Genomic DNA, 13,122 nt, shown 5'->3' on the forward strand with positions numbered 1-13,122 from the left:
AAGTGAAGCTTCCTGCAGTGCAGTATTTTCAAAACCCACGAGATTTAAAATTCTGTCTCTTAAAGTTTCATGCACTATTCTTACATGTGTCTGTAATTCCACTGAAATGTGAAAATGGCTTTCCTTCAGTGATTTTTGCTCAACAGAAGAATATAAGGGGCAATAGAAATGTGGGATGTCTTATGGGTCAAGAGGCTACTGAGAAAACTGGTTGGCATGCCTAGTTTAGAACCAGATGTCTGCCTGGTAGCAGATTTAAAGTCAGGAATTTAAAGAATTTTTAGTAAGAGATTGATATTCTTGGACTTTTGTTCCATTTGCTGTGTGAATGAAGATAACCTCGCCCTTCTTTGGAATGAAGATACTCCTTTCAGTCCTAGGGTAGCTGCTACTATACTAGTCCACACGGCTCTTGTCCAAATTAGAAAAGAATGGATTATATAAAATCCTTTTCTTCTCTCAGAAGATTATTGTAAGAAAATGGGCAATGATCATCGTATGAATGGCGTTTTCTAACTCATTTGCCCACATTGGGCATACAGGGGCCCCATGCACAGAGTGAGGTCAGAAAATTTGCATTTCTGACAAATTCCCAGGTGATGCTGATGCTGCTTCTAGTCTAGGAACCATATCTTTGAGCACCACTGTTCAGGGTTCTTCAGTATTGAACCTGACCAGCCATATGCACTGACCTTGGTTTCTATGTTCATGTGAATCACTTCGCATTTTACTCATTTTGTTCCTATAGGACTTATTCAGTATTTGTTGGAGGATAAAGAATGCTATTTAGATAGAAATCACTAACCCAATGAAAATACATAGCAAGAAGTTTAGCATGGAATAAACCTTCAGTGGGCCACAGCTCGCTTTTCCATCACTCCCTGTATATTGTTGTCATTTGTTTCTCTTATGTATCCTATTTTTTTATCCTTCAACTTCTCTGTGGACTCTAAGGTTTGATTATGTATTATTTTTCTCTTGTCTACCAGTACATGATCTATAAATCTTAGACAACCTCAGCTTGGTGATCCAGTTCTAGGTCACTGGGCTTTGGGTTCATGGCTCCACGGCCAGTCCAGGAGGAAAAGGAGCTGAGACAAAGCAATTGCTCAGTTGTGTGGGAATTGGTTGGTAACTATGAGAAGAGCAGTCAGTTGACAATTTGGAACTTACCTTTCAGGATAGATCTTGGACTGTAAGAACTTCCGTGAGAGGTTTTGACCTATGATTAAAACCAGGGAATTACTCATAAAAGTCCTTGCTTCCCTAAATTTAAATGTTCATTTACAAGATCAGAAGTACTTAGTAAAGATTTGGAAAATATGAAAAACCTAAGAAGAAAGGTAAAAGGCATCCATTGCCCAAACACCCAAAGATCCAGTTTTAGTATATCTTGTAATAGTCTTTTGTAAATGTACCTAAGTGTTGGTTTATTTTAAAAATATTTTCATTTAACTGAACTTATATGTCTAAGGGTAAAACTGCCTCAGGGAGAGGAAATTCTTGTGCCGAATTACCAGATTAGTCCCATAATGAATAATAATGATTCATTATAAAAGTATTTGCTTTTATGTTTCATCAAGAGACCATTAGAGAAACAAACAACACCTTCTTCCAGAATCTTCAGTGACAAGTTCATCCAGGTGTTTGTGATGCATTGGGGTTAGGCCCCCTACCTACGCATTGTCAGTCCTTCAGTGCCTAATTTTACTGGTCTTGGGATCATGGTTTCTTCAAGTTAATTTCTTTAACAAGAACGAATGGGTGATATGTATTATGAGCCCTTGCACACATGAAATTGCCTTTCTCCCACCTTTATTTGTACAATTCAGCGAGATCGAACTCTTCACTCTTAATGTTTTCTCCCTGAAAATTGAAAATACTGTGATGCTACTGTGTCATCTTCTGGCCTTTCATGTTACAGAGGAAACATTTGATATCAGCTGGATTTTTTGGGGGGGGGACCGGGGATTGAACTTGGGACCTTGCACTTGTGAGGCAGGTGTTGGAACCACTGAGCTAAATCCCCAGCTCAGCTGGATTTTTATTATTTAACTGATAGTCGTTTTGTTGTCATTTTTAGCCTGACCGCTTATAATTTCCTCAACCTTTGCTATTTTTAAATGATTAGGATATTCTGAGAAATTATTTGTTTTCATTCATTTGCTTGAAGTGCAATGAAATTTGGGGGCTTTTATTATTGCTTTTGTTAATAGTATTAACAGTTGAATTCTAAGTGGATTTGTAAGTGAGCATTCAACTGGGAAGACCTGGGAAAGGCTAGCCTACATAGCATTGATGTCTGATCAGTTGGGGGTTAGTCTACCACATATCCAATCACTGCGTGGAACTAGGAGTCTTGGTTTATCTGGTACTCACAGGAGCCTATTAATTTGTTCTAAAGTTGTTCTCCACTCCCATACTGGTGTCAAAGCAATGCAGCTTTCTCTCTGAGGAGACTGTGGGAGGGAGAGAATCCTGGGGCCTGATCTGCTCTGGGTATGTGCCCCTGGAGCTAGCCCCGAATGAAATCCACCCTACGAAAGAACCTTGCTAGGAATCAGGCTCCAGGGTTAGTGCATCCAAAACCACAGGCTCATTTCAGGGTTAAGTGTGGTCCACCAGGTGATTACAAGTAAAATAAACTGAGCTGTAGGAGTTTTTTCTGAGTTGTCATTCAAAGGGAACTTAAAAACAGAGGTTTGGTCAGCAGAGACCGCTTAGCTATGAATTAGGAGTTAATTTTGAGCCCCTTTCTCCTCAGACTTGACAAACACTTGAAAACCGGCAGAAATAAGCCCCTCAACTCCTCTTTTCCTCTAACGACATGGCATCATATGCCCTTTGCTGCTGAAAAAAACTAGTTGGCTTCGTCAGCATTCATTTTCTGTTCAGGCTAAATTTATTTTTATGTGAAATAGAAATCAGGAAAACACCAAAATTATTTTAAGCAAAATATCAAAATTGAAATAAACCAACATATGTCTGTGAAACATGTATAATTCTCAATCAAAAATAAGTGCAACTTTCATAAATTTCTTAAAATACTCCAGCATGCAAAATCTGAACAACTTAAATAGATGGAATTTATGACATGTTTGATTATTCTTTCTACTTAGTTCATTCTTTATTTGAAGATGAAAATTCCAGTCACCAAAACTTGGCCAGCTCTGCATCATCCTTTATGTGAGCTACATTGTAAGAAGTAAGAGAACAAAGGAGTTTCTTGAAATCTTTGCACCAAGGCTTTGCGATTCCTACTAATTTTGAATGAGAACCTTCTTGACCTGACCTTCTTTGCCTGTATTCTTTTCTAAAACACTCCCTACCTCTACAGTCCTCTTTAAGAATTGAGTTTCTCGATTGCTTTAAGTATATTATACTTTATTCAGGTAGGCTTTTCCATATTTCTAACTTTCCCTTCTAGTGGCACTCAAATGAAATTAAAGCTGTCAAAGTCAGACAGATATTCTTGGGTGTAGCACCAAAGGGAGTGTTAAATGATAAATCTCAATCTCAAATGTATGCTTCATTTATAGGCTTTTCCTAGTAACATTTCCTTCATTGTACTGTCACTTTAAGGATTAGAATCCCTTTGATCCTATAAAGTAGCTGATATTTTACCCATAGAAAATATTAAGTAAATGTTACTGTCAATAATTATTGACAAAAAGACACTTTTATTGTAATATCCAAACTTTCATTTTGAATTTTCTTCATGAATTACATAAGAAAATTTTTTAAAATAGAAGTTAAACTATTGGGAAAATAATTTAACACTAAATGAATTGTCTGTTTTTTAGTTCCTTTTTAAGGATGTTTATAACTTTATCTCTTTAAGCTTGACATTATCCTACACGTTAATATGGTGACTCTGGGGGAGTTGAAAAAACCCTAGTTAGTGTAGTTTAGTTTCAAATACAGTTAAGGAAGTTCTGATCATATCGATCTAGTGGACATGTGCCTGCTTCATCCTGGACTCTCACATCTTCAGTTCTCCTTTTTTTCTCAAACATCACTCTGATTTTTCCTGTTAGTTTATTAGTTGTCAAAAAGTTTCTTCCTTCCTGGTTTCTTCAGTTTAGACCAATTTGGAAATGGAAAAGTGTGTTAATTTTTTTAATAAATCTTTAAGACACACATTACTGTATTTTTATTAACTGAGCCAGATGGCTCACTGTGAATTTTTTCTAACAGAAGTGATCACAGAAATCAGTTTGGGACCCAAATCTAGTGTAGAAAGTGGCATGTATATTCAGTGGTAAAATGCAGTTCACATAAGCGTATGGATAATTTTAGCAGTAATACTTGTTATTCTTTGGATTTCATTTTAGTTTATTGTTTTAAGCTAAGTATAAACTACAGACTTTGTCCCCCACCCACCCCTGAATCAAACACTCGAGGGTCCTTCTCAACAACCAAAGATTGTTTTCCTTTTGCAGTTTGAAGGTTGCAAGAAGGCCTTTTCCAGACTTGAGAACCTCAAGATTCATTTGCGGAGCCACACAGGCGAGAAGCCCTACCTGTGCCAGCACCCTGGCTGTCAGAAGGCATTCAGTAACTCCAGCGACCGTGCCAAGCACCAGAGGACACACCTGGACACTGTAAGGATGGGGGCAACTTTCTGCCTTGCAGCAGAGCCTGGTGTACAAAAGTGCTCCTCTGACAGTGGGGTGGTACAGGTATTTGCTGTGTGATCTGCAGGTTACAGGGGCAGTGCCAAGGGCAGCAGTGGAGCCTGGTAAAGTGCCCAAAGGGCTCCTGTGTGGTTCTTTTCATTTTTCTGTAGTCACAGGTTATTCTAAATGTTAGAATTTCCTGGGACAAAAGGCTACTTGGTTACTTCTGTATATAAAACACAAAGCATTTAGAGGATGTTCTGTGGTAGATTTTAATATGGACAATCACCCATAGAGACTATTAAAATAAGTGGCTAATTGTCAGACATACCGAAATAGCAGTGTGTGCTACTGCTAGAAATATGAGATGTGTTTTTGTTTGTTTGGTTATTGACCCCAGTTCTTTTCTTCTTGGTGTAAGAACTTTGCAGCTGACATAGTTTTTGAAAGTGAATCTGGCATTTTGCTTTAGAAACACCTGGTATTTTCACCTTCAGGCAATCTAGAAAGAAACAGCAAATATTTCCCAAGGGTTCAGTTTCTTCATGCTTCCTCTATGTTAACAGCCACATATCCTTGGATATCAACCCTGTGAGAACAATTGATTTTTATTATCACACCCTTAACTCCTTTAATGCTGCTACATTTTGATCATTCTCAAATACCTTTTCTGTTTAACTCTTGTTTTTTATTTTCCTATTATGTTGATAGGCCTCCTTGGCATTTCTCGGGCTTTGATGCCATTTTTCTTACATGAGACCAGGTAGACCTATGTAATTTCATTTCACTTAACAAAGCCACTAGGATAAATGTATTATAGACATCACAGATCTCTTATCCCACATTCTTGCAAATAATGTATTCATGACAGTACTTTCTCAGCATTAACATTCTGATGTCTATTATTAAACTACACCAGAGTTTGAATTTTGAAAAGATACTGTTATTCCTACACACCTTCTCATACATATTTAAGATTCTTCTGATGTTATAGTTGACATATTTATTAAATTTTATATTAGTCTCTATTAGTCACATTGATACAAGTCATTTTAGCTATATGTCACATAACCTTTCTAAACAGAATTATCTCCTAATATACGTTAATGTGATGGTTTGTCTAATAAATATCTGAAATACAGTTAGCATAGGGTGTTTCTTTTTGGCTCTCACTGAATTGAATTCAGTGATTTTAGGACCAATAGAATAGACTATTAAATGAACAAATGTGGTGCGTAGTGGGGTTTTTAATGTAGAAAAATGAAAAAAAGAATAAATTATGTTTAAATACCTTCTTGTGTTTTGTCTAAAATGGTCTTGGTTGAATCCAGAAGATTTTCCAAGTTGTCATTAAATTTTATCATGGAAGAATAAACATTCATGAGACAAGATTGTGTTGAGAAATTGCTTATACTCTAGCTGGTTATCTGTAGCTTGAAAGAACTATTGTAAGGGTAAGTGTTATAGTTCAACAGCACCCTTTACTTGGTACTAATTTTAACTGATCAAACAAAAAGTAATTTCAAAAATCATTTCAGAATTTAAAAGTATGCATCCCTTTTTAGAACTTTTAAGAAAAGCTACCTAAGATAATAATTTTAAGATTTCATTTCAATGCATTAGTTCTTAAAACTCAGCTATTCTTTTTTTTAAAAAAAATTCTATTAGATCTGTTAAAACTATCATTTCTCCTTGATATTCCAAACAAGCTATTTAAATTTTTACTAATTTAACAAACTGGTGAGTTCTTTTGAAACGACATTGAAGTTAAACACTTTTTTAAAGAAGCAAACTATAGTTGATTGAAGAATTTATGATTTAAATTTAGGTTTCAATTCCCTTTCATTAATCATTCCTTATGCAAATACTGTCAGAATTTTGGATAAGGTTTCTTTCTTCAGCTAAGTGGATTCTTGACACATAGGAAAATTATTTTCCCATAAAGATTACTGAGTTCTTAATTCTAACCCTGAAATGTTTTATTAGTTCATTTCTCTGTTAACATTTTAACAGCTAAACAAGGAAAATAATTATCAGTACAGATGGAAAACAATGAAATATATAGTTTAATGAAGCAAAGCATTCTTTTTAAAGCTTAGGTAAGCTGAGATAAAACGAGCAGGATAGAGCACTACTTTAGCTACTCCCTGACATTGCTATTTTGGCACCGGTGGTCCCCGGTGGCAGACAGCAAGAACAGAGAGAGTCAAGGGTCCTTGGCAGGAATGGTATATATTTAAACTTTCTCCAAGAACGTCTCAAAATTACATACCAATGACATTACCAACCCAAATCATATAGGCATCAGTTTCTGTAGCATGTTAATATTCATAAAACCTTTTTACATGAAACATACTCTCTCATGCTCAAAACATGAGCTTATGTGCTCATGATGGCACTTCCAAGTACAGATTTTGGCTAGTAATTCTCCTAAAGTTGAGACAGTGTAGGGAAGGCTATTTTAAGAAAGCTCTATAAACTTAGAAAAGATTCTCAGGCTAAAGAAATCTTTGTTTACCCACATGGAAGATCATTAGCAAGTAACTTTCCAATAATTAGCTCATCATTTTGTAAAAATTTAAGTATTGAGAGCCTGGCTCATCCACTGTTCATTCTCTGCTCCCTCATACTAACGCAGTGCCTAGCACATTCTGAAAATGTGAGAGCTACTGAGTGATCTCAGTTAGCCAATCAACAGACACATCAGATACTAAACTTAGAATTCAAACTAGGTATGTCAAATTAAATTACATATTCATGATTTTACCTTGTTCTTGGAATTAAAAATGGAAAAAGTAGTGAACCATAAATACTGCTTCCAGCGAAGAAAATAATATAACCCACACGTATGTTGGCTCACAAAATGACAAGCATGTACATGGAAACAAGAGTACAACATAAACAATAAAAGAAAATCTGAGGTTTTTTTGTCAGTAGTATGAAAGCTTTCTAGAGCAAGATTACATTTTGGAGACAAGGTTTGTTTTCCTCCTTGTGTTTCACCTCATGTAGGCACAGATCTTTTACCTCACCTGATGAATACTAAGTTACTATGTAGATCAGTGACAGTTAATACATCGTACAAACACAGTTTATCCTGGGGCATTTTTCCTTCAGTTCTTGGAATAAGCAGAAAGTTTGGACTGATCTTGCAACTGAAGAGTCATGATTTCAAAACTCTTGATAAGAATTCTGTCACTGTAGTAGAAGTGATAATGCTGAAAGTTTTGTGCATGTGAGGTGCTGTCATTCATTCATTCATTCATGCATTCATTCATTTCTAACTCTTGTGTACCATGCACCAGGAATATGAAAATAAAGTAAATTCCAGATTCAGCCTTAGGCTCCATACTTCACATCTCTGAGGTGCATGGAGAATTGGAATAGCCAAAATCACACTCAGCCAAGGGCTTATTCACTTAACTTGGGCTCAGCACAGGACTCCTCTGCAACTAGTAATATTAACCTTCTTGCCAATTTTTCATGTGTCTGTTATTTGAAGCTTACTGTCTCTTACTCACTTTATGCTAATTTTTTCTTCTCAATTCTCTCCCTCTCTCTTTCTGAATCAGGTTTCTTCTGAAACATACCCAGTCTTTTCTGGACTTTTCTACAGCTTCTTTACCTGAGCCCTTAAAGAATATGTGTTTACTAGTTTCTGACAGTACCAAAGATTTTTCTCAGGGAAACATAACTGTAAGTATGCCTGGAGATGCTTACTAATAATTTTCACATTAAAAATGCCACAAGAGGTTTGTGGTTAGCATGCAGTCTAAAGCAATCTCTTAAAAATCAGCAAGGATCAGACAGCTTTTTGTATCTTGAAAGTTTACTGTCCTCTCTACCATGATTCAAAGTTCCTGGGCTTTCTGATTAAAACATGTGAGTATTACCTAGTAGTTCACATTAGTTGGTTGGTAACAGTTCATGCTCTGGATAATCTTTGAGTAAAACCTTCCCTGGATACTTTTATAATTTAACCATAGCTGGTTTTTCTTTTTTCTTTCTTATTTAGAAACCTTACGCTTGTCAAATTCCAGGATGCACCAAACGCTACACAGACCCAAGTTCTCTAAGAAAGCATGTGAAGGCACATTCTTCCAAAGATCAACAAGCAAGAAAAAAGGTAATTTTAGAAGGGAATTTTCTGTCCAGAAAAATCACTTTTAAATTACTCTGTAGTACTTGGAGCTTCTGCAGGGCATTGGAAACTCTTATACTTCTTAAGGTGTAACATGCTTCAGGTGGTTTGAGGAGGGATGTCTTCCATGAAGTAATAGCAAGGCTATGGTAGGCACAGCTGATAGAGCCAGATAAGAATTTCTGGGCAAGGTTTGTACAGTTGAAATCAAAGGAAATTAGTGAAAGTCACCTAAACCAGGAAGTAACAAAAGGCTTTTATGGAAATTAGGTCTAAATAGGTAAGAAAATTGAATTGAGGAAAACAACAATAAAAGCCCTTTGTGGAGAGACAGACATACTATTTCATAAAATATTAGTTGGCTAAAATCATTTTAGCTTTATGAAAAAGGTAGGTGAACCTCTAGGATAAGAATAGGGTATTCACATTAATTTTAGAGAACAAAAAGGTTTGTTGATAGGCTATATGAAATCTGAAAAAAAATTTAATTTAGTCACTTTGACATCAATGAGGAATTAACTCACTATTCAAAGTTTGTAAAAATCATTATATCTCAGACTTGGGATAAATGTTACAGATCAACCAACCAGTTGGCCTTACCTCCTCTCCAACCCTCACATTATGTGGCAAGTAGTTGGCCATACTGGTCTTCACTTCTGCTAGAGACAGAAGCTTACTCCCTTTCAAGATAATTACCTCATAACTGAGTTTAAAAAATTTTTTCCCTTAAGTTTATTGGTACATTTTAGGTATACAATACAGTTACATTCATCATTGGGATCTTGTACCTTTATATGATGTATCTTGGTCCTTATTTTTTCCCCATACCCCTGCCCTCCTTTCACCCCCTCCACCCTTCCCTATTTACACAGATTTTTTCCTCATTTTTTCCTTTTCTCATATTTTTTCCTTTCACTTCTTTCCTTTCCCCTACTTCTCTCACTTCCCCTACCTGTTTAGACCTTTTCTTCCTGTTTCACATTATCAGTTACACATTTTGATCCTTATTTATGCTTTTAGTTTTTCACACCAGAGAAACTATTTGGTATTTACACATGTGTGTCCTATTTATTTTTCTTAAGAGTGCGGCCTCAATGTGCATCCATTTAGCTGTAACTGTCTCTAGTTTCTCATTCTTTATGGCTGAATAGTACTCCACTTTATAAAAAAAACCCCTGCATCTTCTTTATCCAGTCTCCAGTTGATGGGCAGTTGGGCTGTTTCCAAGCTTTAACTATTACAAACAGTGGCTCTGTAAACATGGTTGCACATGTATTGCTGTGGTATGATTGAGTTTTTAAATTTTATAGTTTTTCCATGGCAGTAAACATGTTGAACTACCCTGGCTTTTTGAGTGGTTCATTTGTATTGAGATGGGTACCTGATTCATTTCACGGCCCTTTATGACAAATGTAAGGACAGTTTAAGACTCAAAATTATTTCAAGTAATTGAACCCCATGGCAAGGGTTTTCAGGTACTGGCTTCTACTTAGAAATCTTGCATTCTTTCAAGGTTTATAGGGATTTAACATTTGATGTTGGAAAATATTCAGTCTTTTTGTTGCTTGAAGTTTTTCTCCCTTGAGATTGTTACCACAAGGCCAGCTAAGGTCTCATATATGGAAAGAACTTGACCTCTTCCTGTGAGTTAGAAAAATACTCATCTGGGAAGATTTAATAGATACATTTAACTGTGCACCTACCCAATCTTGTAAATCAGTTGTTAAAATCATTTATTTTTCTCTAGAAATATATTTAAATCATTTTGTTTGAACCCCAGTAAATAGATATCTATGATTATTTGGCATGAATATATTCTTGGATTTCAGAAAGCAAAGGTACAGTACTGCTAAGTAATAGTGTGAATAAAGTTGGAAGGAAATGCTTAGTCTTCTTAAAATAATACACTCTTGTTGTGTACTGCTAAGTACTTTTAGCAGAATCACTGTCTAATGGTTTTTGTCATGTGTATATTAAATATTTGAAGTGGTAAATTACATTTGTTTAAAAAAATAGCCTTTCTAGATGAAAGGTATTCACTGTAAGTATGATGACTGTCTGCCTCCAAGTTGTCCCACATGTCAGGCATTCCTTGCAATATCAAATTTATCAATAAAATTGGGGAGCACTTTTTAGAGCATAATCATTATTATGAACATGAAAGGGTATTCATCCCCTACGTAGATAAATAAGCAACAACACAGTGTTCCATTTAAGAAGGCTTCCTAGGTTGACAGATAAAAGAACAAAACAATGGATATTCTCAGAAATTGTTTATGATTTCTGTTGTTCAAATACGATGTGTTTCTTCCTCTGTATAAAGGAAGAGTAGTTTTGATTGTGTGAAAGATTTTTAAAGCACTAATTGACAAAAGAAAAACAGACGTTGAAACTAAGAAATACAATATTATTGACAGTTTACCAGCAACTTTCAACAGACAATCTAGATCTCAAGGATATACTGTCAAGTAGTGTTATAATCTCCGTCAAACATTGCAGGTCTTTCTTAAATTTGTCTTATGTAAAATGAGAGGCCATCTCTCAGATGGTTTAGCTTTTGACATTTACTCTGTTTCCTCCAAATGGTTGAAATTGACCTTGTTGATTTTTATGTCCAATCTTTAGTGAGTTTACAGTTTCTCTTTTCCAAATTTTAACCTGGTTTTTTTATTTTTAAAACCCTTTATGAATCTGTGATGGATTAATTTGTGGAAATGAAAGTAATGAGAGTTGCTTCGTCCAAGAAAAAGAGGAAATGTCACTCCCTCCAGAAAAGCAGTTGCTAATAAACCTGAGATCAGTCAATCTACATTTCTTAATCTTGGACTGATATACCAGTGTGTTATATTTACATGGTACAATGTTGTTACTAGACCTTGGAGAGATTCTAATTGCTCGCTCACATCAGGTCTTGGTATTTGAAATATTTCCTGGCAGCAGTAATAAAAAAAGAAAGAAAGAAACAATAAACCTTTTAAGGCAGAATTAAGATTATTTACGACTTTAATTAAAAATTGAAAACTGGCATCATTTCAAAAAAGCCTTTACAAAAATGTGAATTCATCAGAAATAACCATAAAAATTCCAAGGTGATAAAGGCACAGTGGAGTAATGGTCCCAGCCCTAGGGAATTGTTTGGTTGAAAAGAATAAAGCTCTTTTCTGTCACACCCTGTTAGTCATGGACTAGTTTAATATACCCTGCCTGCCGGCCGGCCTCTAATCCTCTTTTTAACTTCTCCCTAGACACTAAATGACAATATTTTTGGTCTTAACATCACTGACTTTGTGAAGCCCTACTCTGGAATTGGGGCCAGTGACAAAGCATCCATAGCCTTAAGATTAAATGTGTATAAGGATCAAAATGTATAACAGGTAATATGAAATTAGAAGATAAGGCCCAAAGGGGAACGGGAGGTGGGTGGGATAGGGGAAGTGAAAGGAATAAATACGAGAAAAGGAAAAAACAGAAGCAAAGTTTTTGTAAATAGGGAGGGGTAGAAGAGAGGGCAGGGAAATGGCGAAAAACATAAGAACCAAGATATATCATGTAAAGGCACAAATTCCCAATGATGAATGTCATCATATTGTATACCTAAAATAGCCAATAAACTTAATGAATTAAAAAATGTGTATCAGGAAAGGCCAGGATCTCCTAAGTGATGCCCTGGCCATGAGCTTGTGGTCCTTCCTTGTGCCTGATGAGTTCTACTGAAAACTGAGAAGAACCAGGACTCTCAGCTAAACATCAATGTGTAAAAAGAAAGAGGGAGGGAAGGAAAAACTCTTCTGCAAAGAAATGGGGATAATTTGCATCCAGAGAGTAACTTTTCTCTTTACATAAATCTTTCACACCTGCACATCCCATCAGCCAATGTACAGATTTCTTCCATCCTATGCACTTTGCAGTTCTTGAGTCCATTGAAACAGGGCTACACAGATAAATAAGGGAAAAAATACTCAAGTTACCAGCAACAGTCTCCACTGAGAATAGAATTTAGCCTATAGAGCAAACAGCAGAATCTGTCCTTCAATTCCATCTGATAATGTGTAGTGAAATAAGAGAGAACTAAGGCAATAAGCCACTTGAAATCTTCCTCAAGGCTGGGAGCTTTATCAGAATTTTTCATTTTCACCTTGGAAGTGCCACAAACAGGGGTGTTTCCTTCAACTCTTGCCTGTTATCAAAATGAGTATTCTAAAAAATGAATGCAAGCAAAACCTGGCCAGAAGTTAGAGGTGACATGAATGTTTCATTCATTTCACACTTCCACAGAAATTTTGAACTTTTGAGTGTGATTCATTAAATGTTTGTTAAACATTGAGATGTTTAATTTGCTATAATTTGCTATACTTGATGACT

At 35.8% G+C, this 13,122-nt stretch overlaps 1 protein-coding gene across 2 annotated transcripts in view; it reads left to right on the forward strand.

Moving 5' to 3' along the window:
• Window positions 1-13,122, forward strand: part of Glis3 (GLIS family zinc finger 3) — a 466,502-nt gene that overhangs the window by 355,177 nt on the left and 98,203 nt on the right. For both annotated transcript variants that reach the window (XM_087184003.1, XM_004838230.4), the window contains 2 exons: window positions 4,443-4,604; window positions 8,635-8,745. In XM_087184003.1, coding sequence (XP_087040129.1) covers window positions 4,443-4,604; window positions 8,635-8,745 — 273 coding nt within the window. The remainder of the gene's footprint in view (window positions 1-4,442; window positions 4,605-8,634; window positions 8,746-13,122) is intronic.

This window comes from Heterocephalus glaber, unplaced genomic scaffold, assembly GCF_053883595.1.
Source record: "Heterocephalus glaber isolate CG9 unplaced genomic scaffold, H.glaber_assembly_v1.0 deba00001481, whole genome shotgun sequence".
NCBI classification, from domain to species: domain Eukaryota; kingdom Metazoa; phylum Chordata; class Mammalia; order Rodentia; family Bathyergidae; genus Heterocephalus; species Heterocephalus glaber.